Source organism: Hypanus sabinus, chromosome 8 (assembly GCF_030144855.1).
Source record: "Hypanus sabinus isolate sHypSab1 chromosome 8, sHypSab1.hap1, whole genome shotgun sequence".
NCBI classification, from domain to species: Eukaryota; Metazoa; Chordata; class Chondrichthyes; order Myliobatiformes; family Dasyatidae; genus Hypanus; species Hypanus sabinus.
The window spans coordinates 56,872,915-56,899,854 of NC_082713.1; the positions used below are offsets into that span (position 1 = coordinate 56,872,915).

General features: G+C 36.3%; 1 protein-coding gene across 5 annotated transcripts; it reads right to left on the reverse strand.

Annotated features, from left to right (window-relative positions):
* Nucleotides 1–719: 719 nt before the first annotated feature.
* LOC132398182 (mitochondrial fission factor-like) lies at nt 720–26,658 on the reverse strand. 5 transcript variants are annotated; one of them, XM_059977263.1, is made up of 9 exons: nt 26,522–26,658; nt 12,538–12,744; nt 10,838–10,995; nt 9,862–9,950; nt 8,554–8,709; nt 6,750–6,821; nt 5,765–5,843; nt 4,945–5,101; nt 720–2,124 (listed from the first exon to the last, which is right to left on the reverse strand). In XM_059977263.1, exons 2-8 carry the CDS (start codon nt 12,737–12,739, stop codon nt 4,970–4,972), a joined length of 888 nt encoding a protein of 295 aa, XP_059833246.1. In that variant the 5' UTR covers nt 12,740–12,744; nt 26,522–26,658; the 3' UTR covers nt 720–2,124; nt 4,945–4,969. The 5 variants fall into 5 exon arrangements, with proteins under 5 accessions (XP_059833246.1, XP_059833247.1, XP_059833248.1 ...); XM_059977264.1 differs by lacking the exon at nt 26,522–26,658 and adding an exon at nt 17,484–17,563; XM_059977265.1 differs by lacking the exon at nt 8,554–8,709 and having other exon boundaries at nt 26,522–26,657.
* Between the last annotated feature and the right edge of the window lie 282 nt (nt 26,659–26,940).

Here is a 26,940-nt window from a genome sequence, read left to right on the forward strand (position 1 = left end):
TTTTAACCAGGTTTTTCAGCATCTTGGTTCACTTTTGCCAAAACCAATAAACAAGATTCCAAGTGATCAGAGGAGGATATTAAACGTCTTAAAGAAATGCAGATGGGTTGAGTGTGAAGATGACAGTAATACGTGGATTTTGCTAACTTGCTGGGTGTTTTGAGTCTTTTCTCTTTTGAACAACAAACAAGTACTGCAGTTTTGTTCCAATAAGGGGAACGTTCTTTAGTACTGAATATTCTAGTGGCTAGGCTGAATTCTTCTCATGAACATAGTGTGGAGTTGTTTTTGTGGAACTAAATGTTAAAGTTTGATTGCAAAAGCTTGAGGTTTGTGAGGAGAATAGAGTACAAGTGAATTGGTTTAATTAAGTGGGTAACTTAAAAATTTCTGTACACAAAATTTTCTGTAACCATTAAAGAACATGGCAGAAATACAATGGAAGGGTCACCATATGCTCAATACAATGTACTTAACTACAATTTTGTGCTCCCAAGGGATGGAAATGATGCATAGTTTGTCAACCTATTGGTGTTCATCAATAAAAAGCAGCAGGGAAACTCAAGCCCTGTGGAGTCATTTCCAACATGGGGGCTTCCATAAGTGAGTTGGATGAGAAAATAAGGATTCAACAAATGAATATACAAAACAAGTGAGCAAGATTGAATCTTACCACTTCCTATGTAAACAAAGTAAATTTATTGTCAAAGTACACATCACCATATACAACTCTGAGATTTATTTTCTTTTGGGTATGCTCAGTAAATTCAAGAACCATTATAGAATCGATGAAAGACCAGTTAACAGGATGGGCAAACAACCAATGTGCAAAAGATATCAAACTGCAAATACAAAAGAAATAATAAATAAGCAATAAATATCAAGAACATGAGATAAAACTCCTGGAAAGTGAGACCCTAGGCTGTGGGAACAATTCAGTGATGGGCCAAGTGAAGTTATCCCCACCGGTTCAAGAGCCTGATGGTTAAGGGATAACTGTTCCTAGACCTGGTGTGAGCTCTGAGGTTCCTGTTCCTCCTTCCTTGTAGCAGCAGCAAGAAGAGACAATGGCCCAGATGTTGGGGGTCCCTGATGATGGATGCTGCTTTCTGACACAACACTCAATAATGGCGAGGGCTTTACCTGTAATGGACTGGGTTGTATCCACTATTTTTTGTAGGATTTTCCATTGGAAGGCATTAACATTTCCATACCATGCTGTGATGCAACCAGTCTCCAGAATCAGAATCAGGTTTATTATCACTGACATGTGCCATAAAATTTGTTAATTTAGCAGCAGCAGTTCAATGCAATACATAATACAGAAGAGAAAAAAATAATAAATAAAATTTACAAAATAATAATAATAAAAAAGTAAATCAGTTACAGTATACATAAATTGAAAAGATTTTAAAACGTGCAAAAACAGAAATGCTGTATATTAAAAAAGTGAGGTAGTGTCCAAGGATTCAATGTCCGTTTAGGAATCGGATGAGAGGGAAAAAGCTGTTCATGAATCGCTGAGTGTGTGCCTTCAGGCTTCTGTAGCTCCTGCCTGATGAGAAAAGGGCATGCCCTGGGTGCTGGAGGTCCTTAATAATGGATGCTGCCTTTCTGAGACACTGCTCCCTGAAGATGGCCTGGGTACTTTGTAGGCTAGAGCCCAAGATGAAATTGACTAGATTTACAACCCTCTGCAGCTTCTTTCAGTCCTGTGCAGTAGCCACCCCCCCCCCCCCCACCCGACACCCATACCAGACAGTGATGCAGCCTGTCAGAATGCTCTCCACGGTGCAAGTATATAAGTTTTTGAGTGTATTTGTTGACATACCAAATCTCTTCAAACTCCTAACTAAGTATAGCCGCTGTCTTGCTTTCTTTATAACTGCATCGATATGTTGGGACCAGGTTAGATCTTCAGAGATCTTGACACTGAGGAACTTGAAACTGCTCACTCTCTCCACTTCTGATCCCTCTATGAGGATTGGTATGTGTTCCTTCGTCTTACCCTTCCTGAAGTCCACAATCAGCTCTTTCAAAATTTATCAAAGTTTTCCAAAGTTTCTGAATCTTCACATACTTTCTTCATAATTGCACTTGTGTGCTGGGCCCGGGACAAGTCCCCTGAAATGATAACAATGAGTAATTTAATGTTGCCAACCCTCTCCACCTCTGATCCCTGATGAGCACTGCTCATGGCCGCTTGGTTCCCCCTCGAAGTCAATAATCAGCTCCTTGGTCTTGCTGATATTGAGTGAGAGGCTGCTAATGTGGCACCACTCAACCAGATTTTCAATCTCATTCCTATATTCATCACCAACTTCGATTCGGTCAACAACAGACCTAAATATGGCATTGGAGCTGTGCTTAGCCTCACAGATTGTGAATGCAAGAGATTCTGGAAATCCAAAGCAACATAGACTACTGAAAGAACTCAGCAGGTCAGGCAGCATCTATGGAAATGAATAAACAGTCGATATTTCAAGTCGAGATCCTTCTTCAGGACTGGAAAGGAAGGTGGAAGACGCCAGCATAAAAAGGGTTGAAGGAGGGAAAGGAAAACCAGTTAGGTGATAGGCAAAGCCAGGTGAGTGGAAAAGGTCAAGGGCTGGAAAAGGAGGAATGTGATAGAAGGGAGTGTACCATGGGAGAAAGGGACAAAGGAGAAAAAGGAAAGGTAAGGTTGTGCATTTCGGTGCAAGGAAAACACTTTTTGAAACTGAGAAACTTAATGCTTGCTTAATCGTATTGGTCCATGACATAAAAAAAGATTGAGAACCCTTGCTGTAGAGGAACTTATGCTGTAGAGCTTATGTGAGACTTCATTGGGAAGGGAGAAGCAGGGAGAGGGTATGAAGCATGAGGAAGCTTAGATCAGTAAAAATTAAATAATTCTGAGTTCTCTGGAAAATATAAATTAAGTCAGGTAAATAAAGAAAAAGAGAAGTTATTTTGGTGTGATGCTCATCTATGTATTTTTTTATATATAAATGGTCCAGCACAGTGTACAAATTTTGCTTTTGATGGAATGGGAAGGAACAAGGTCCAAAGACTGCTCTTATTAATTCAGTGTACATCCTGTGGTCACTGCACGCAGTTTTGACATTGCAAATATATAGCTATCTCAACACCACCCCTATAATACATGGCTCATGCTTTCTTCACATTTTAATGTGCACTTGAATCAGGCAATTGTTAAAATTGTTTTTAATTTATGAAGTCCTCTAAGACATATTCTCACTACCATTTTACTGGTATACACATTATATTTTAATAAATTAGTTGTCAAAATAAAATTAAGCCTCATTAGCTTTGATTTCAAAGGAATTCAATGACATGCTCTGATTTCTTACAAGAAGAAGGTACACAATTGTATCAGTTTGGATTCCTAACCAATACTGTATATTAACTGAATGACAGAATGCATAAGAAGGAAATGTATTCTTTTATTCAAAAATTTTTTCAATTAAGCCACACTTGCCTTGTTACTCAAAAACATCTGTCACTTGCATTTCACTGGACTGGTTTTAATCTTCATTGCAAATGCTCCTTCATCAAACTTCCAGTTACAATTTAATTATATCTTACCATTCAGTTTACCATTGCATAATGCATTGTCCAACATTGGAGGAGCATCTTATTTTAAACTGAAATCCTGCTAGACCTATTGCCCATTTTTTTTTTAGGTACTGATTATTTAACCATTGTTCAAAGATGTCAAACGTAACGACCAGATTTTAAATGCCACCCACCTTATAACATGCACAATTGTGAATCAATGCACACATCTTTAACGTGACAGCCTTTAGCATTAATAATGTCTCTATCACATACCTCATTTTACCATTTGTATTGACACATTTTATCCCAATGACGATAGATAAGTTAAAAAAAAATCAAAGGATATTTACTTTCAAGGAATTTGTGTGTCATATTAGTGCTCATGAAACTAACTTCTGATATTGAAATGTGCAACTGTTAATAGGCACCCTGGTAATTCTGAGTTTTAATGATTCTAATTTTAACAGATTAACTAGTTGACTTTCATCGTAAACAACTCTTAGTAGTGGTCAAGATATTCTCAGAAATGTATAAAATGGCAGGTAATGGAAAATAACTTTCCTTTAGTTTATTAATTTCCTCTGCTACAGGACAGAGATATGTAACCTGTTCTTATCTCCTGTTACCATAGCTCTATAATGGAATACAGAATAAAGAATAACGGTTCAGATACATACACTACCTAGGGATATTATGAAACTCTGTAGTTATGCTGAATCAAGCTGAAGGTATACACACAGTAGCAGGCCAGCTGTTCTCCAGGGAACTGTCAACTTACCCCTATGTATGATCTGGCTTTTATAACTAACATCAACTAAGGAAATGTTGATACAAGAAACCACAAATGCTGGAATCTGGAGCAAAATCTAAATTGCTAGAGTTGCTGAGTTCATCCAAAAGTTTGTTTACAGCTAAGGAAATGTTGTGGGTTCTACAGCTGGCAATCATCACAACCATCCAATATAATGCCAGAGAACAACAAAATTGCAACTGTTCCTACAGTCAAGAGCATAGGCATTCACATTTAGGGAGATACAAAATAGATTTTGATTACCAGCAAAAGGATATTTTCTTTCTGATTTCTGGTTTGTCAACTCAGTTTAGGATTAGAGTAATAATTTTATAATTGATTTGTTTGATAGCAGTTAGATGAATTATTTCAGAATTTTCCATGATATATATTAGATAGTTATTAGTTGATTTTACAGTAATTAATTAGATCTGAGAGCATTATACTATAATAGTTTTTCCCAAACCCTTGCAATTGTGCTGTTAAAATCATTTCATCAAGTTGTTCCAGACTTTGTATTTCAGTGACAATACAGGCTGTTGCACAATAGAAATGATGGTATCTGCCAAGCTGCTCACAGAAAACAGTCTAACCTCCAGCACTGCAGTTGGAACAATGTCACTTCCTCAGCCAAAGCCAACTGTTGACAAAACAGGCTGCAAAAATGATGGAATAGAGAACAAATTCTTTCCGAGCATGGTCCCGACTCTCCTGTTCTAATAATTGTAGGCGGCGATTCAACTTGTTCAACTACAAAAGAGGAAATTTGTACTATTCAGTGAAAGTGCTGTACACTAATGCAAAATTACACCACCATTAAAGTACATTTCTTTCTGTCATGATTTTAAAACCAGATGGTAAGATACATTAAATGAAGCATCTTCCTGGAGAATACTTAAAGTTGTAACAAGCAGTGCTGAGTGTCACCTCCGACATCTTCAGTTATTCAAGTGTTCCAAGTAATGGCACCTGTTTGTCAGGTAAAAGGCCAGATTGTGCTCAACTTGAAAGAGCCTCAAAGCCTCAGCTTTGCAGCTATCCTGAGAGGGACTGAGCTGAGCTAATGACTAGTCCTCATCCTGGGGCCTACCAAGTTACTCAAGATCTGTTTCGTTGTGTTTATATGCTTCTGATAATCAGAAACATTTAAAAATTAATCATTAAATGGATGAATATTTTAGTGTTAAATATACTTATTTAGTTAAAACATAAATATAAAGTGATTCAAAGAAAAATAGAATTAGCTAATCTTAACTTTAATATAAAGATTGGTGACATAAAGCCGAAAGATAACTGAGTAAGTTACAGAACGTCCTTGGACTCATTGATGAATCCAGAAGCCGAGCAATCAATTTCCAAAGCATCCTTCTTTAAGATGCCATTCTTGTAAATATTCCTTATTGAAAATCTTACCTGTCGTCGGAGGGTTACAACTTCCATTACACTGAAATTTTCTAGCACACCTTCAGGTATAGTGTAATCAGGGGCCATGCTGGAAAAAAAATCCAAATATAAATAACCTTTTTTCCTTCTCCAACAGCAGTATCAATACTCAAATTAACTGAACAGTCTCCTTCGTATTTTGATCCTGGAAGATCAATCCTAAATACAATAAAAGCTATTATAACTTGGATTATTCAATGTGTTAATATTTAGGTTAGAGCATGAAAGTACTGCAGTGGTTAAATTACCAGATTAATAACCCAGAGCCAAATTCAAAATCTACCATGGTGGCTGAGGAACTTACATTTAATTAATAATCTAGCGTTGAACTAATGATGGTCACTCAACTACCACTGTGAAGGCAAAATTACATCATCATACCCAGGACTCCCTTCATCATGTTGTGTGGAATTATAATCATGCTAAGTGGAATTTGTAAGAAACTCCATTTAGCACCATTGCAGAGAAATAAAGAGGTAGCTAGGAGAAAAAATAGAGGCAGGAGTTCAAAAAAGGATTAAAATAGGTTAGAGGCAAAATGCAGCAAAACATGAGAAGAAATTGTAAACAACCTCATGAAGTAAGCAGCAGAGGACTACTGAGTTCAGGAAATGGAAAGGGGAATAGGAATTTTTTTTGTCAAAGTCATAGACATATACTATATATTTAGTTTGCCTTAATGTTATCATTTATTTTCTTCCAAAGTTGGTGGATATTTATATTTTCACTTTCTTCTCAGATTTTAAAACTAATTTTTGCACAACCTAAAAATATCATACCAGAAATTTCACTTATTGAATTGGATCCAACACTTAGATCAACCTGGCTGCAGTACGTACTATATCCACATGGTACAGCCAGATTAGTGTAAAATATTGAAAATAAGTTATAGAACACAACAAAAAAATGATTAGCACTAAAGTGATTGCATCAAGAAAGATAATTTGCCAAGCACCTTTGATTCCTCGTTTGATTAGTCGCATCTGAGTATATGCTGCCAGAAAGGGGCTGATTATGGAACCGATTTCTGAAAGTGAAAAGAAATTAATTAGCCAAACAAATACCCGTTAATCACAGCAATATGCATAGTACAAGCCCATGGAATTCAATTGCTCCTGTAATTATTAATTCAACTTGTTTTAATTCAACATCTTGAATGCCACAAAGATTTCTCCTGGCAAGAATATGGGCCGATCAGTTTCTCTAATATCCAAGAATAACATATCACTGATTTTTCTCTGAAACAGGTAGATATTGCATTCTATTTATTTCTTCTCAGATGCTCTTAAACTATACTGACACAAAAAAATGTCCCCACTTTCTCCAATGAACACGTACAAATTCTGTGTAGAGTGTTATATACACCAAATGTAGCATGATTAAATAAGCAAATGCATATTTGGCATACTCATATTATTAATGCTTTATGCATCTGATCACATTCTACAGCTGCAAAAATTAACATAAAATATGAAAATTAGAGTTAAATATTGAGCATCTAATAAGTGCCAGTACAAAGAATACTGATAATATTACTTAGATTATAATAAAATAATTGTCTCAAAATACTGAACCTATTCCTCCAGATTGTATTTACAACCCCATCTCCATGGTATCCTAGCATTATAGGCAAATAAAACTGGAAATAGTTAGAAAAAAATAATAGCAGCCTGTTGTCTTCCCCATACATTTTCACTGGAGTTCCTAAAGTATTGTTGTTGTCCTTTAGCACTTCTGACTTCACTATAGAATGAATGAGAAGAGCGTGTGGTATTTCAGCTTTCACTATTTAGTTCAAAACTATCTAAATTATATTGGCTAAAAATTGTACTGATAACAGATTTCAACAAGATATCAAAACAACTAAAATATTTTCTTTTCAGAATATTATTATCCATAAAATGTTACAATAGATAATTCACCTATAAACCTAGATATGAAACTCATCCTGACAACTTAAAAAGATTTGCTATCCAAATATGATGTTTACTTTCAATATATTAAATGAAAAACAATTGGAGAGTTAACAGTTAGAAACAAATGTTTTATCTGGGATATGCAAAACTCTAAATCTTTCACCACCTTCTGTTGTGCTGAATGTAATGAGAAGGCAGGGTTATGCTCCCTGGTTAATGGAGCATGCAACTCATGCATGATGCTGACTGGAGTAGGCAAAATTCTACTACAGCTCATCTCCTCTCTCAATTTTCTGATCAGAAATAGTGCTAAAATAGATTATATTAAAACTACATAATTTGTTTCATAATATAAAGTTTAACTTCAAACTTTTGTCATTTTTAATCATGTTATGTTTCATAACCTGCAATTACATTAACCAATATATGGAAATATGATAAATGCATATTTTAGGTGACTTATGAGAAGCAGAAGTGATCTACAGGTAGCAGAAAGATATAATGTTCATTGAGTTCTTACAAACTTGAGAATTGCCATAAACTCCTTAGTGTTGGTCAGAGGTAGATTCTTGTAAAACTGGGGATTCGCGTTTATTTAAGTAGTATACTTGTTACTGCAGATGCGAATATTTAATATCATCACTAGGGTTAGCTTTTTGCAAACAAAGCATTTATAAAAAGTCAGAGTATTTTCTTGAATACAAGTACTGATGGCAGAGCATACAATCAGATGTTAGTGGAAGACTGTTAACATCTAACGAGCTTCAAACTGATGCACCTCATGCAGTTTGTAATTACAGAAAGGTAGCAGGGCATCAAGCTGCACAAACTGAGACCGGTCACCTGCTTCCCGTTTTCTGACAGACTGATTCCGTTAAATACTCGAACAACTTGCGTCCAGCATAACTTAATACATTGCACACATTATGAAATGAAAATATTGCCTGGCCAGGTCCAGGTGAAAGGAAGGGAGGCTTTGGAACATTGGAGCGATGATTCCTACAGATGATATAGAAGCATAATACTGTTAAACCAAATATTGAATCCTATCATGGTATATTTCATACTCATAAAAGTTAAAATTTAAAAAATTGCACATTAGAGTTATAGGAAACATTTTAAGAATAAAGTGTATAAACATTATTCAGAATATATATAAGACAAATGCCAGCAGAGGAAATTGCCCAAGTATTGTCATCCATTTCTCCACAATTGTTTTGATTCTATGCCTTTCATGGCTCTGGAGCAGAGAATGGAAAAGATTAGCTTCAAAGAAAATAGCTGTGTTGTCTTCAGTTAATACTTTCAAGGAGCTTTGTCATGATAACTAGCTACAGTAAATTCATAACACTGTTTACAATGATTTTTTTCTTAGATCTATCAATGTTTTCTGATAGCAGAAAGAAGATTGCAATTTTACTAATGCTTATTCATTGTATATTAACAGAACTTTAGCAATGAAAATCCTATTAGGAGGTGACCATGAGTGATAGGAAGGAAAGTGTAATCAGTGTGATTTACACCTGACAGGACGAAACAGTTTTGAGCCAGATCTCAAGGTGGTAATGCTTACTACTCATGCACTGTAAACATACACTTTAATATATGAAAACTGGTTATTTTAATAGTTTTATTTCTAACATTTTGATTTACCTTCCTCCTTCTGAATTTCACAATGTACTTAAAAATCCAAATACTAAAACAGCAGCTCCTTCATGCTGTATTTACAAATTCCCAAAACTATCTAAAAAAATTTTAGTTTAAGCATTTTTATTCATGTAAAGGTAAACCATTTTTAACTTACTTCTTTTTAATTTGAATGTGATTTTGACATGTGGTATTTCTTAAAACAACAGAGACAGAACTACATTACCTGTGGCATTAAAGGGGCATGTTCCAATGTACAGTATGACCAAGCTTACTCCGCAAAATTCATAAGCCACTAGAGTTCTCCTTCAGCCGTTGTATTAAACTTGTAATATCAATGATTTTTTTAAAAAAAATCAAACTTTCCTTTTGATGTTACACCACCCAAACATTCTTCAAATAGCCAAAGTCCATTTCAGTAAATGAACATGGCGTCATTTTTGAAGTTATGCAGTGATGATGCAACATTACAATAAACCAGCCAAGGCAAAATGTCTTACTTACAAATTCCTCTGTCTTCTGGGCAGACTTGATAGACAGAACTCATTCTCACTTAATGTTCGTGATCTACTGGAATTCTGGGAGGCAATCATCTGTGAAAAAGATGTTTTGCATGCTTGTTTCTTACTGATGAGTTCAATTCAATAGCAGAAAACACCCAAATTAACAGTGACATACATACAGGCCATTCCAATAATGGACTCAGGCTAATATTTGAAAATCTAGATAAATAAGAATGGAGTAAGTTATTAGTTTCAGAAGTTGAATGTACATTTTGCTGAAGTTAAACTACTTTAAAAATGAACACTGTACATTAAAAATCTCTCCATAGTTAAATTATGAATAACCACTGAACAAATCAGTGCATTTTCTACTCTTTGTAGGTCACTGAAAACCATACACCTTTCTTCAGGCCACGCTGAACTGAGGAGAATTCAAGAATATTTCACACCTAATTCTCCCACAATGTGGAAAATATATATTATCTGTGTCCGGCCGTGGGGTGTGGAAATAATGGTTGTAGCAGAGTTCAAAGAGGATGGCATAGGACTATAATCATGGATCAGGGCCAGTGAGAAATTGTAGAGTGAAGCGGATTGGGTAGCCAGTGACTAAAATGAGAGCTTAGGAGCAGATCAGGGAGGGCTGAGGAGAGTGTCAGGACCCAAGAAAAGTGGTGATTTCATAAAAAGGTATGACATAAATCAATTCCTACTCATAAATTGGTCAGTCTTCTCAATGTTTTTTTCCAGACTTGGATGCATGAGAGATGTTGCTATCTTAATCTACATCACTCCAGTGAACACATCTCAAAAGTGTTTTGTGACGTGCGGAAGTGTAAAAAACACCATAAAAAATGCAAGTTTATTTTTAAATCAGCTTTCCTTTGTGTTGGGTTAAAGTTATAAAGTTAGTAAGTATTACTACTCAAATATATATCTCAACATTATAAAAGGACATAATGTTACTCCTAATGTACCTGGAATGGACTCTCGGATCTATCCACATTCATAGCTTGGGAGGTTCCAAACATTAATTGAGGAGAGACACTAAGTGGTGGAGGATCTATAGTCACAGGATTATTGTGGAACCAACTATGCAAATACGGCCTTGCTCCAATATCCTGCATTTCTGTTTCTGAAGAAAAAGTGCATTCCTTTAAACCCATTTAACAAACTGCAATTTTAAACAATTTATTGCTGTTGCCTATTTTTACTTTCTGCAAAGTAAAAATTCATCAATCTATCACTAAGTCAAGAATACTAAGCAAAAGCAATACATCATGCACATTCTTACTAAGACAGAGTGCAATATTTTCACATTCCAGCCAACATGCACTTACCTAAAACAAGAAGAAATATTTATTTGTAAGTCTCACAGCAATAGGTGGTATTATGGAATAGAACTGTTATTACTTACAGCAATGTACACCATTTCTGCTCATTTATAGTAGGAATACTAAAAACAAATCAATATCAATCTTTGCATATTTTATAATCATTCATCTTTTGCAAAGTACACAAATTTTCAATGTAATGTCAGAAATAATTGTTTGTCATTTTAAAATGTTTTAAGAATTACATTGTACCACGCCTTTTCACTACCTCAGGATAATCCAAGACTTTCAAAACCAATTAAGTATATTTTGATGTAATATTCCCATTGTAATGTAGCTAATTTGATTACACTACGATACAATTGGAAATGTGAATATAATTAAATCATTTGTTTTTCACTTATCGAATAACAAATAATTGATATTGAGAAGGATTCCCCTTCTATGAAGGCAGCACAGGGAATCTTATCAAGTTGATCTTGAACTCAAAGGACTCGGTGAGTATTTTTCAAGTGAAAGAAGGCGGTTTAGTGCCCATCATCTCGTCAGCATGAAGTGTCAGCCGAGATAATCTGCTTAATTCTTTGGTTTATGCGACCACTGAGCTATAATTGGCTACCAATAATGAAAACAGATTATTGAACCAAATTAAAAAATAACTTTCCTGAATGGTCACCGAGCTGAATTATAAATTTTATTTCTCTCTCAGTGAGTACTGATATTTCTGCAGTGGCTGCTGAATTGTTGATAACTCTTTTTGAAAACATATCAGGTTGTAAACAAATATTGAAAACATATCAGGTTGACTAAACACATTAATGTCATAGATGCAGTGTATATGGATTTTAGCAAGGCTTTCGATAAGGTACCCCATGCAAGGCTTATTTGAGTAACATTGTAGAACGAGACCCAATTTTTTTTTAAACAATTTACTCAGATGTAATTATTGCCAAACTAACTCTCTGCCTGAAGTTATTTATCAAAATATATACCCATAGTTCTTCATCAGGACTGATTGGCTGAGTTCATCTGGCGTCATGTGTTACAAAAAGATAACAGAGGCCAACAGCAAAAATAAGTTTAAGGATAAACATATGATAAGGAAATAAAATATTATGTTGATTTGGTTATATTAAAAGGGGAGGGAAGCAACTCGTAAAGGGAACTTATGCAGATCATTGGGCTTCTTAAATTTTAAGTTCTGCATTCTATTTTAGAATAAATTCATATTTTAAAATTTTTATCCATTTTAATTTAGTTCTTTAATTAAACAATATAGGCTAAGAATCTAGATGAATAATAAACAATTATGTTAAACGCCCTAGGACTTTAAAATAGTTTACCTCCCATTGATATTCTTTCAGGAATCTGCATGTGTAATGTTGATAGCTGACTATCTTCTGCTTTCTCTTCATCTCCCAGCTCCTCGGTCACTTTCAGTCTGTTAGGAATTCTCATCTTCTGACTGATAGCCTCCATGAAATTCAGATCACAAGATACAGGGCCGCAGTCCATCAAATCCGAAGATGCTATTTGTTCTGTCATGGCAGCTAGAGGGCCAATAAAGTAACATTTAAGTTCCAATATTTAAATCATAATGATTACTATTACTTACTTATACTTGACATCAGGTTGAACATGTGAGAAGCATACATCTGTGGATCTAAGGATGTGCATTATCTGGATTTTTAAAATCAATGTTCCCAAGCACTCAGTTTAGGCCAACATTGCCTGAGGTTATTTATAACTCCCAACCTCAGTCTTGGGATGGCTAATAAATATATGATATCAAATGTCAAATCAGAAGTTGGTGCAGTATTAATTTCCTGCTACTAAGAATGCTGCACTATAAAGGACACAGTTAATATATTAGCAACAGCCAGTCTTCTTCATTCAATTAATCAGTCCAATGTGGAGCAAAATGCTTTCCTTATATGACAGGTCAGCCTCAACAATAATAAAGTAGTACATCAACAATTTTTGATTCCAGTGATCAGTAATATTTTGCCATGATGTTCTCCAAACATTCTCAAACAATTCACTTCCATTCATTAACTAATGGCTGCTCAGGATTCAACATTCAACCTGTGCCTGGAATTACATAAATCTGGTGCGTGCCTTAAACTATAATTTTATTTAATTTTGTGTGGAAAAGAAAATATGCTAAGAACATTCATAAAGTTTTGTTTATGGTTTGTTCATTAACAAGTTTGCCTTGACTCTGAATTCAGCCTGTATTCTTAATTGCAGAGTAATCGAAGGTCTCATTCTTTGTTGCTCCTTTGCATAAACTGCACAAAGCAACAGAAACTGAATATTAATATCCTTTGAGGGAGACACTGGTCTTTTCAATCGTTTAAGTCATCACTTCAAATTTTAACAAGCAAAATAATATAACAAGCACTAACTAATCTGGCTATTACCACCCAGCCATAACTGAGACAATTGCATCAAACTATACATTCACTGACATGCATTGCACATTAGAGAATAGAACTGAAAGGAGGCACTCATGCTAGCAGCCATTTCAAAGTTCAACATACATGGAAGCTGAAGAACTCAAGTCTCAGGCCATTTCGCTCAGTTGAACCAGATATGTAAAACTTTATAACAGAATTATTGATCAATAATACAGTAAAAAAAAACCTTTTCCTCAGAAGGGAAGGGGGAAGGAGTGCAATAGTGCTGGGGGATTCAATAACTGGAGGAGCAGAAAGGAAATTATGTAGATGTGAGACACCAGGGTGGTATATTGTCTCCTAATGCCCAGGTCAGGAATGTTCTCAGATTGGACCTACAGCACTCTAAAGGTGGAGGGGAGCAGATAGAAGACATGGTACATATTGGTACCAATGACTTTGGTAGGAAAAAGGATGAAATTCTTTAGAGAGAATACAGAGAGCCTGGTAGAAGATTGAAGAGTGGGACCTCAAGGGTAGTAATCTCTGGACCGCTGCCTGTGCCATACACCAGTGAGGTTAAGAATAGGATGATTTGGAAGGTGAATGTGTGGCTCAGGAATTCTGCAGGGGCAATGTTTCAGATTTGTACATCAATGTGAGCTCTTCGGGTAAAGCTTTGACCCATTACTAAGTGGACAGGTTACACATGAACTTGAGGAATCCAATATCCTTGGAGGCAGGTTTGATAGAGCTGTTGAGGAGGGTTAAACTAGTTTGGCAGGGGCATACTTGGAAACAGGTGACATAGGATCAGAAGATGTAGAATACTTGTGGGTAGAGTTAAGAAACTGCAACAGTAAAAAGACTGATGAGAATTACATATACTGTAGATCTCCAAACAGTAGTCAGAATGTGTGGCATGTATTATAACAAGAGATTGAAAAGTCTGGTAAAAGGGGCAATATTAGAACAGTTGTGGAGTATTTCAATATGCAGGTAAATTGGAAAATCAGGTTGGTGCCGGATCCCTTGAGAACAATTTTGTAGAATACACTGTGGCTTTTTAGAGTCACTTGTGGTTGAACACACTAGGGAAGAGGCAATTCTGTATGGGGTGTTGTGCAAAGATCCTGATTTGATTAGGGAGCTTAAGGTAAAAGAACCCTAAGGAAACAGCGATCATAATATGATAGAATTCACCCTGCAGTTTGAGAGGAAGAAAACAGAAATCAGATGAATCAGTATTACAGTGGAGTAAGGGGAATTTCAGAGGCATGGTGGGGGGGAGCTGGATTGGAAAGGGACATTAGCAAGGATGACAGCAGAACAGCAATGGCTGGAGTTTCTGGGGACATTTTGGAAGGTACAGGATGGATTCATTCAAAAAAAGTAGTATTCTAAAGTGAGGATGAGGCAACCAGGCCTGACAAGGGAAGTCAAAGACAGCATATAAGCAAAAGAGAGGGCATACAATACAGCAAAAATCAGAGAAAAGCTAGAGGATCAGGAAGCTTTTGAAAACTAACAGAAGTGAAAAAAGCAATAAGGAGCGAAGAAATGAAATATTAAGATAAGCTTGCCAATAATATAAAGAAGGATACATAAAGTTCTTTTAAGATATCTAAAAGTAAAATAAAGGCAAAAGTGGATATAGGACCACTGAAGAGGTAGTAATGGAACAAAGAAATGCAGATGAACTTTAAAAAATATCTTGCATCAGTCTTCTCTGTCGAAGACTCCAGTATTATACCAGAAATTCAAGAGTGTTGGGGGCAGAAGTGACTGTAGTTGCTATTACTAAAAAAGTGCTTGAAATGTCTTAAGGTAGGTAAGTCACATTGACCATACTGACTACACTACAAGGTTCTGAAAAAGGTAGTTGAAGAGCTTGTTCAGGATGAAGTCTTGGCCCAAACTGTCAACTGTACTCTTTTCCATTGATGCTGCCTGGCTTGCTGAGATTCCACCAGCATTTTGTGCGTGTTGCTTGGTTTTCCAGCATTTGCAGATCTTCTCTCACAAGCCACTAAGCCTGATTTCAGTGGCTTTGGGCCTATACTCACTGGAGTTTAGAAGGATGGAGGAGGATCTCATTAAAACCTGAATACTGAATATTGAATGCTTTAGATAGAGTGGACATGGAGAGGTTATTTCCTATAGTGGCAGAGTCTAGAACTAGAATAGCCTCAGAATATAAAGGTGTCCCTTTAGAACAGGCATGAGGAATAATTTACTGAGCCAGTGTGGTAAATCTGTGAAATTCTTTTGCCATAGACGGCTGTGGAGGACAAGTCATTAGACATATTTAAAGTGGAGGTTGATAAGTTCTTGATTAGTAAGGGTGTCTACAGTAATGGGAAGAGGGCAGGAGAATGGGGCTGAGAGGGATAATAAAGCAGCCATGGTGGACCAGACCCAAAAGATCAAATGGCCTAATTCTGCTCCCATGTCTTTTTGAACAAGAGCTATGGGGCAGTTGATATACAGGCAGGAGTATGTAGAGATATGAAGAAGGATTGGTAGCTGATTAGGCAAAATTGCAGTCAGTGGGGTGGGTCAAAATGTGTCTATTTTAATGTAAGAATTATCAGCACAAGAGTGACTAAATTAAGAGAATGGGTCAGTACATGGGACTACGAGGTTGCGGCCATTGTGGGGACATGGTTGTTGTAAGGGCAGGAATAGCTGCTAAATGTTCTGGGGTTTAGGTGTTTCAACAGGAGGGTCAGGGAGAGAGGTAAAAGAGATGGGGTGGGATAGCATTGCTGATCATGGTTAGTATCAGCTGCAGAAAGGGAGAATGTTATGGAACAATTGTCTACTTAGTCTGACTTGAAATCAGAAACAGGAAGGGAACAATCGCTCTATTGGGTTATTCTATAACTCTCCCTGCTCTAATAGCAACAAAGATACTGAGGAACAGATTGGGAGGAAGATTTTGGAAAGGAGCAAAATGTTATTTTGAACATTTGTGAAGGTTCTACCTCTGCACCCTCTGAGAAAAAAAATCCTCAATCTCTTAAATTAACAACCCCTTTCTCATAGAACTATAACTCTTGCTTCTAAATACCCCTTAGCTGAAATATCTACCGTCTGTCCCTAGAATCATATACATTTCAATATCTTCATTGTCCTATATAATTTATAGATACTTTATATCCTGTGTGTTATCCATACCAACTTGCCCGTAATGTCGCTACAGGTTTTTCATTGAACCTGCATCTCACCATACAATAAACTAGACTCGACATGAAGATTACTGCCCATTCTTCCAAAATCCAATGAGTAGGCCTGACCTATTCAGCCCATTTCCTACATCCCAGGAATCAAACAGATGAACTTCCTCTGCACAGCTTCCAATTCCTTAAACATGGGAACAACTTGACATCTCATACTGCAGTTATATTGTAGCCTTTTGACTGTTACCAAGAAACTTCTACTTTTAAGAAACATCAAAATGACGCTATAAGTTGAAAGTAAGGCCTGGAGTACAAAACCATCATCCTCTTCCTGAGCAGGGAATTCCATTTCCCTTAGATTTGATATCAGCTCTACTAGGTGTATTTAGTGTAGTCTGATTTGCGTTAGATAATGAATGGTTGGCAAAACCGAATCCACCCTGTCACTACTTTTCATATAACGGTTGGTACAAGCAGAGGAAGAACTTGAGCTCTAAACACACTGTTAAAAAAGTCTTGCAGATGCTCGCGGTTGTCAGGTCCTGATGGTGAGGCTTGAAGCTCCGTCGGGTAGAGTCCCATGGGCTGCAGCAGTCGCCTGGGGTAAGACGGAGAATGATTCGTTCTCTGCGTCTCCTCATGAACGCGCAGCTAAACTTTACTTACAAAGTCAGGGATCGCTGCTCTCCCGGGGCAGACATTACTCACCTCTGCAGCCTCTGAGTGCCTCATAAACAGCCCTTCGTCAACCCCATTCGTGTAACCCGGCGTCACGTGCCGGCCCCCACCCCCACTCACCAACGCCCGCCCCTTGCGCCCTGCGCCCTGCAGGGGCCGCTCCGATTGGGCGCTTGGCGCTCACGTGGTTCCGAAGTTCCCGCCCCCACCTGTGATCCTCCTGCGGTGGAGCGTGGTAACGCCGCGATTTACTTCCCCCAGCACCAGGGGTTTGGTTTGCCTAGCCTAGGGGGTTCTTCTCGGACCGCCTCACGTCAGTGAGGGTCCAGGCGTCGCCGCCGCAACGCTGTTACGGAATCAGTTCAAAGTGAATTTATTTTCAGCGTACACTACATAGACTACACTCTTCATTTTCTTGCGGGTATTCACAGTAAATACAAAGCAACACTATAGAATAAATCAAAAACTGCACCCAAGGACGGACCACCTAAACAAATCGTGAGTATACAAAAAAAACAAAATAATACTAAATAAATAAAATTGAGAACATGAGCTGTAGGGATCAGTGGCAAAATACTAGTTACTAGGACCCTGTTTTTTTTTAAATGACCCGAGTATCACAACCACACAAAATGCTGGAGGAGGAATTCAGCATCCATGGAAAAGAGTAGACAATCGACGTTTCGGTGACGGAAACAGTTAACGTAGCATTCAGATGACACTTGCAAAATGTTTGCAGCTGTATCTGTCCGGAAACAAGTTCGATTCTAAGCAGTATCTTGAAGGAGAAAAGGTATTTCAAGATCACAGCGTGGCAATTTCATACGTTTAAAAAAAGAACAACAACTCTGGACTCCAGAATCGCAGTAATGCTGAGATTACAGCCCTCTGCTAGTTTCTGCTTTAAAACGTCGCAGAGCACCGAGTGGTTGAAAGGAGTAAATATGAAAAACACTTACAATAGAAGAAAGTCTAAAACATTAAGGAAGTAAATTTCGGTTTCCATTTGGATATGTTTTTGTGTCTTCATATAAACTTGTATAAATTCATGAAACCTGTGGATGGTTAATTGATTTCCCCTTTTCCTTCCCAAATTGAGGAGAATTTGAAATGTAGATGATCCTTCAGCTGAAACAGAATATTCCCATCTCAATCCTGACTGTCTCACCCTTTATTTTGAGATTGTGATCCTAGTTCTACACAGCCTAACCAGGGGAAACCACATCCCTTCCTCCTCCATGCTGTGGCACTTCTGAAATGTATAAGAATAAAGGCCCTGTCTATTTAATCCTTCTTCATGGTACAAAACTACCAATCTAGGATTGTATCTGGTGAGCACTTATCTGCATTCTTTCAGTCAATTCCTTAACCACAAATATCAGATGTGTAGTCATTAGGACATTGTGCATTTCCTGTAAGGTAGGTAATTAGCATATTTTTATACTTGGGCCCACCTAAAAAGATGAATATATAGTCTAACTTAATTCTTGCTGTATCTGCACTGTAGTATCTCAGAATTCATAAGCAAAGACACTCGTAAGCTTTCAATCTCCAACTTTTTTTCATAACTCCTCCATTCCATTTTTTCTTTACTCACATTTGTCAGTGATATATTCCATCTGTCATTTCCTTGCTCATTCATTTAACTAATTTATATTCCCTTTAAAAACACAAATACTGGAACCATCAGGTGATTAATATTCCATCCACACCATTATATTTTATCCAATCCCAAGTGCTCTTATTTTGTTCAACTCTTGTGCAGTATAATATGGATTGCCTTCTGACAGCTCAAATGTACCACATCCACTGGTTCTCTCTCAGATACTTGGCTAGTTTACAGCTACAAAGAAACTCCAACAAATTTACAAATGTGATTTCTCATTCACAAGTCCATGCCAACTGTTTTATTACTACATCTGGTATTTGCATCAAGGACTGACATTGGGCTCAGCTGTCTGTACCTCCATTTCCATTTACCTTTTGTTCTTAAAGAGAGTTTCATTTGTGTTCCCCCCCAACCCCCCCCCAAATCAGCTTAAACCATTCTTGCATATAAAATTTTTGAAAATAAGAACCAATGTAGCCATTACCTTCATGGTATCTTTTAAAACTTTAGATTACAGGTCATCAGGTTCTGGGATATTGTTAGCTTTTATGTCCATTAATATTTCATATGCAAAGGTGCTTCATTGTATTAGCCAATATGAAGTACTTGCACAGTTTTAGTCATAGTGTCATAGTTGAATTTCACTTGACAGTAAATGTTCCAACATTTCTTTCAATGTTTTGTAATTTTGTCAGGTATAATTTGATGAAAAATGAACACCTAAACTGACAATCATTCTTTACAACATAGAGATTACTTTTCTACACGACAAAAATAATCTATAAAAGGTGAAGGGCCGAATGAGGAAGCTATTTATAGCATTTGTTTCGATTCTATTCAGCCATGTCCTGTGTAAAAATACAAAGATCTAAAACTAAAATCAATCATTACAATACCCATGTCAGTTAAATATTGATCAGAGAATTTGTTGACTAGTCAGACTATTAGTTTTATGTTAATGTTTATTCTATTGTATTACCCAAACTTTGTATAATATGAAATAAGCAGAATTGTGGCAAATAAAATCTTACACATTTGATGCAATACATCTACAACAAACAGTAAAAAGCACCATATTCTCAAGTACAATAATTAACCACATTAAGGGAAAAAAATACAACATTTATGTACTTAGTGGGGCATAAGGCAAAGCACTAAAAATAAAACTTCAGGCCTCACTACTTGAGAATGATCACAATATATTCCACATGAGACTTTCATTTTCCTGCTAAACATTACAAGAATTTTATTAGAGTAGTATTACTAAATTACCTATACAAAAGTCTACATCTGTGTGTGCATAGCGGGAAAGCTCAGTAGCCACATGGCTAGTGGAAATTTTATAATAGTAACAAACTAAGAAAACATTTTGAATTATATATCCCACGTTCAATTTGTTACCATCAACTGCCACAGTCATATCCTGCTGTCTCGGTACTTTGGGTTAAAAAACTTGGTACTTTTGGATTAACAGCCAATTCATTTTTTAAATAACTTTTTCCACCAAGGTTTTCTATGATAAATGCTGGACGCGAGAGAAAGAAATATGAAGGCATTTTTAGCGGAACAATTTTTTTTTTAAAAAGCCAAACTCAAAATACTGTGATACTGTAAATGTCTGTGCTGCACAAATTAAAAGAAAGACAGAGATATTCTGGATCAGATCGATTTTATCAGCATCTTGTTAATATCAGACATTTCTTGAGACCATTGATCAAAATGATATTTGAAATATTAATTTTATAGTTGTACTTTGTTTGTTGGTTCATGGTTGCTTACATTTGTATAAATGAAGCACTATCTCACTTTAAAACAGGAAGTAAAAATAGTTTCAGAGCAATAACAGCTTTTCCAATATTAATGGTCTTGTTTTTTTCCCCAAAAACAGCTCTGAACAATTGCAAAAAAATGAAAAGTTCTTGTTTTGTTTAAAATGGCAACTCATGTTAGAGGGGCTTACGTATAAAATTTTCTCTTCTAAGCACAAAACACCATGGTCTTCAATATGAAAACCCATAAACAGCATATGCAGAATATACTAAACACAAATGAGAAACAGCTCAATCTTGCAAACTTTGTCTTATAGAAGTTGATGTCTCAGGAAAAACAAGAGAAACAGAAATTTACAACTAATTCACCAAAAAATTTTAGTTGTAATTTTTGGTAAAATGTTGTTTTAGGATTTTCCAACAGATTCATACATAGCAAAAATATTTTCTTGGGGATGTTTAAAATCAACCAGCATAATTGAGAACTTAACAATTCTAATTATTATCCTTAATTAAATGGCGATATAAAATTGGGGAAAAATAACTGTGTTCTTACTTTTTGCAAAGGTGATGCATTGGCAATGATTTAATTTAAATTTTTTTGATACAGTGATGAAACAAGTTATGCCGCTATTGCCTATGGTTTAAATAAAGTAGGAGTAAGTTTTGATTCAAACTATATGTAGCTGGGTAGTATCTTTAGTTAATATCATCAAAGATTAGTCCACTTAATCAGAAGCTGATATAAAACTTACTGATAGAATTATTCAAATTCATGTAATTTCTTTTGTTGTTTTGTTCTGAAAGGATGAGGGGTGTGTTATTTTACTCCACAAAACTTGTAAAAGCCTTCAGAATATTTTTTATATTATAGAAATTAATTTTTTAAAACTACTTCCCTATGTTAGCAAGATAATTATTTCAGCAACAGAACAAGATCAATATTGTTTATTTTGTTTCAAGGGAGCAGAGGAATATTTCAATATTATATCAGGATTTAAATTAATTTAAGATAATATTAACTATCTCATGAAGAAATCTGTAGATGCCGGAAATTCAAACAACAACACACACAAAATGCTGGTGGAACACAGCAGGCCAGGCAGCATCTATAGGAGAAGCACAATCGACGCTTCGGGCCGAGACCCTTCGTCAGGACAAAGACCCTCGAGTCCTGACGAAGGGTCTGGGCCCGAAACGTCAACAGTGCTTCTCCTATAGATGCTGCCTGGCCTGCTGTGTTCCATTAACTATCTCATTCTCTTTGTAATAGTTTTATTTTGGAAGCACTCAAGCTGGAATAGAAACAGAAGTTAATCATGGAGCAGAGGGCGGGCCTTCCTCTCTCTGTCATGGAAGATCTTCATTCCAAACCAGAGAGGAAAAGGAGAGAAGAGGGCAACTGCTGTGAGTGATTAATTCAGACTAGTTTGTATAATGTCTGCTAAAAGGGGGGAAATATTGAGAGGTAAATGGTTGAACCATTTTTGTTGTGTACATTTACAAGTATTTTCAGGCCATTTGTGTTCAAACAAAATGCAAGCCCATTTTAAGTGAAATAATCTGATAATGAAAGTTGACCAAAATCCTTCATTTTGAGATTGAAATAAATAAACTTCGTGATGTTACACTTCACAAAGGGAAAATAATAGTTTTACCAAAATATTGTGCCTTTGTAATGCATTACATAATGCTTCATGGGAACAAATATCAGGGATTAACAGCTTGGTCAAAGTGCCAAGTTTTAAGGAGCATCTTTTAAGACCACTGAGAAGTTGAGTGATTTAGGAAGGGAATTAAATATGAAATGAAGCCAAAGACAACAAGGCATAGCCATCATTTGTGAAGAAATGAACACTAGAAGATATATGTTGGAGTTTCACTGAAGGTGAAATCTCAAAAGAATGTAGAATTCAAGTCTGATGGAGGTTTGGAGAATGATGTTTAAAATTAAGACACTGGAAGACAAGGATTGATTGTGGGACAGCTACCAAGACAGGAAAAGGGTTGTGATCTTGCTCCTGGCACTTAAACCTTGCATGCAGAACAAATGCTACACCTGCCCCACACCTCCTCCCTCACTACCATTCAGGGCCCCAAACAGTCCTTCCAGGTGAGGGAACACTTCACCTCTGAGTCTGTTGGGGTCATCTATTGTATCCAGTGCTCCCGGTGTGGTCTCTTGTACAATCAGTGAGACCTGACATATATTGGGGGGGGCTACTTAACCGAGCATCTACGTTCTATACACCAGAAGAAGCGGGATCTCCCAGTGGCCACCTATTTTAATTTCACTTCCCATTCCAACATGCCCATTCATAGCCTCCTCTACTGTCGAGATGAGGGCACACACTTGGGTGGAGGAGCAACACCTTAAATTTTGTCTGGGTAGCTTCCAACCCGACGGCATGAACATGGATTTCTCGAACTTCCAATAATTCCCCTCCCCTATTCCCTATCCGCTTTTCCCTCTCTCACCTTGCCTGCCATCGCCTCCCAGTAGTGCTCCTCCCCCTTTTTTCTTCCATGTTCTTCTGTCCTCTCCTGTTAGATTCTCCCTTCTCCAGCCCTGTATCTCTTCCACAAATCAACTTCCCAACTCTTTTACTTTACTCTTCAACCCTTCCCCCCCTCAGTTTCACCTATCACCTTGTGTTTCACCCTCCCCTCCTTCACCCTCTAACACCGACTCCTCATCTTTTTCTCTCCAGTTCTCCTGATTCGTCTCAGCCGAAAACATTGACTGTTCTCTCCTCCATAGATGCTGCTTGGCCTGCTGAGTTCCTCCAGCATTTTGTGTGTTGCTAAGGTTGTGATTGTCTGAAATTTTAAATGGTTCACAACTATATGAAAATAAATGAACAATCACTTGATTCCATGCTTACAAATCTCAAACACTTAAGGTGAGTTCACCTGTAGGAGAATTCATGTAAAGGGCTTCAGTGCCATGGATTAAAAAAAGGCTGTTCCTTTTCCACAAAAAGATTTTAACCATAATATTGTGCCTTTATAATACATTTCACAATGTTTTATTTGAGCGAGGATCATGGATTGATACCTTGGTTAAAATGTTAACTTTTAAGGAACATCTTAAGTGAAGATTGAGATGTAGAGAGATTATTTGTTTCAGTGAGTGACCTGAGCCCGTCAAGTTTATTTTTAGCCAGTTAACTACAAGAGACACAATTTTACTAAAGCATTTAAGTATAATGAATGCCTTTTGTTTTGTTAATCATTTGATGAAGAAAAATGAACTACAGATGCTGGAACTAAAATGACAGAAAATGCTAGAGATATTCAGCAGTTCAGGGAACATCTGTGGAGAGAAGAGACAGTTAACATTTCATATCATTGACCTTTCATAAATTCTAATGGAAAGATAGACTTGAAATATTTGTTTTCTTTCTCATCATGGATGCTACAGGTTCTGCTGAGTTTCACAAGCACTTCGTTTTTATTTTAATTAAACACTCCATGTATAATTGATTAATGGTCCTTTTATGAATTCTGATGATCAATGCAAATTATTTTGGTATTGTTACCAAGCCCAGACTAACAATCGATAGCAGAAATGAACGCAAACATACTCATAGAGACAACTAACTGAATGAACAACTACTCTTTTCAATTGTTCATCCTCAATTGACCTGAAAACACAATAAACTGCCACTACTCTGAAACATGTGAGGAAATTTTGCTTGGACAAATCAGAGATTATTTAAAGTTAACCTTGTGATATGATCTAGAATAATACAACTGCCAGAGTCTGCAGGTCTGCCAAGTCAATTTTTTTTTAAGAAGGACACAGCCATATAAGTCACTTGGTGAAGGGGTGCTGATAATGTTTAATTAACTGGTTGCAGACTGGGCCAGTAAGTGTGACACCATAGATGAAAGATGAAAGGTAGCACAAGGTTCTCTTGCAGGGTAATAAACTTGAGAGCTTAAAGAATCAATCTGCTTGGAATTAGACAGAAAGAGAAGGATCATTTGTTAGATGTTCACTATGAATCCCCAAATACTGCCGTGTACTGAGTGTATTGTGGAAATATTTCAGAAATGCACAAAAGTAATAGAACAATAACAGTTGGAAACTTCAATTATCCTAATTTTTGACAGAGAAATTAAAGGGGAAGATGAATCCTTAAATGTCTTCTGGGGGATTCTCTTATTAAGAATGTTTTAAATCAACAATGATGAAAGCAGTGTTATAGAAATACAAGTTCTATAACAATTCAAGGAGTTCTATAACAAGTTCTATAACAATTCAAGGAGGTAAAATGCTGTCAAATTATGCTACTAAATCTTTTACCCAATTCCCCAGAATATTTCCAGATTATTTTTAATTTATAAATCAGAATTTCAGCATCCACAGTATTTTGTTATTTGATGTAACTTTTGCCATAGTCACTACAGGAAATGTTTTTTTTTTGGATTTTTTAAAGTATTAGAACTTATAACTGAAAGGATGTCAGTTATTGAGATAGTTACAATAAGAAAAAATACAAAGAGAAATCAAAGATGAAAATAGCCTAGTTTGAAAAGAGCAAATTTTACATGTTTGAGAAGCAATTTCACAAAGATGTCCAAGATAAAGTGTTCTAATTGTTTTTAATGAAAGATGTGCATTTATTTAGCACCTGTTAGAATGAATGAAATAGGTAAAAAAATCTGGCCACTGGTGAAATAGCTTCCCTGTCTAGCTCAAAATAATACTGTTTACATTTTATACTCATAGAAGTGAATATATTGGGCCCTGATTTAATTTTGCAGCTTTATTATTCCCAGATCTCTCTTAACTGTATAAGGAAATAAACAAGCTTTTTAAAGCTTAAAGTCCCAAGAGTAAAGGCATGTTGTTAGCAGGGAACACCTTTGGATGATAGTGATCATAAAGTAATTATGTTCAAAGTGGTTATCCAAAGTGAAAATAGCAAACTAGAAGAGAATCAATTTCAGTAATTTGTATCAAGCACTGAAAGAACAAAATAGTGACTACAAGTGAAGCACATTTCCACCTAAAGGCTTAATGAAATCAGATTTCATTGGAATGATAATTGCAATTGTGCACAGAGAGGACTAAATTGTTAGCTGTTGGGGATTTGCAGAAGTATGAAAATAAATTTGGCATCTCTTTCAAAGAGCTAGTATATGGGCTCAGTGGTTTCCCTCTGCAGGAAGATTCCATGATACTAACTTATCTCTATAGAAATAAATATTATTGAAGTTTAAAAATAAGGAGTTGCAGAGAGTTAGGAGATAATTTTAGGTTTTCAATGGTTAAGAAAAGGAGCTCCAGGGATTTTGTCATAATGTAAGGCAGATTTCATGTGTTCAATACCTTTTTCCAAGAAAACACTATGTATCACAGAGAACAGAGTGCATCAATTGATTTATCTGTAAAAGTATTTGTTAACACATAGTCTCAAGATTGCCTTGTTAACCATTTTTAAATATAAAATGATGTAATATGGGCCACAGAACCCGAGGCTTTTTTTTTTAAAATTGGATACCTCAAACCGTTTAGATAATATTTTGCTGGATTTCATTACTTTTCAAAATGGACAACTTGTATGATTCATGCTTAAATATTACTGACCCCTTGGTAAATTACATTATATTTGGTTAAGCTAATAAATTTTAGATGAAAATTCAATTGAACAAAAGTACAGACAGAATCAGAAACTTACCATTGATTGAATGAAAGCTCAATATGGATGTCTTCCAGATCACTCACTATACCAGACAGAATAATGAACTCAGCAAAGGCTGCTGCCACACATGGTCAAGGTGTTGGTGTGGTGTGTGCAAATTTACACAAAATAGGTGCAAGTTATGAAAATCCTCAAAGGCCATAAAAGTTGAATCATTTCTGCACATCAAGTTGATTATTAATAGATTGTAAAGGACAGTGCATAAAGTAAAGCAAAATTAAACTGTCTATTTTCCACTGACTTGCTTGCTTTCTTTATGACATCACCTCATTCTTTGCACATGCTATTAAATTAGTAATCTTGCTTCAAGAAAATTGCTGATCCAACAGTTTGAGTGTCCAGCTTCAAACATAGACAGATCACACAACTAAAGTAGTAAACAGGTTGCACCAATA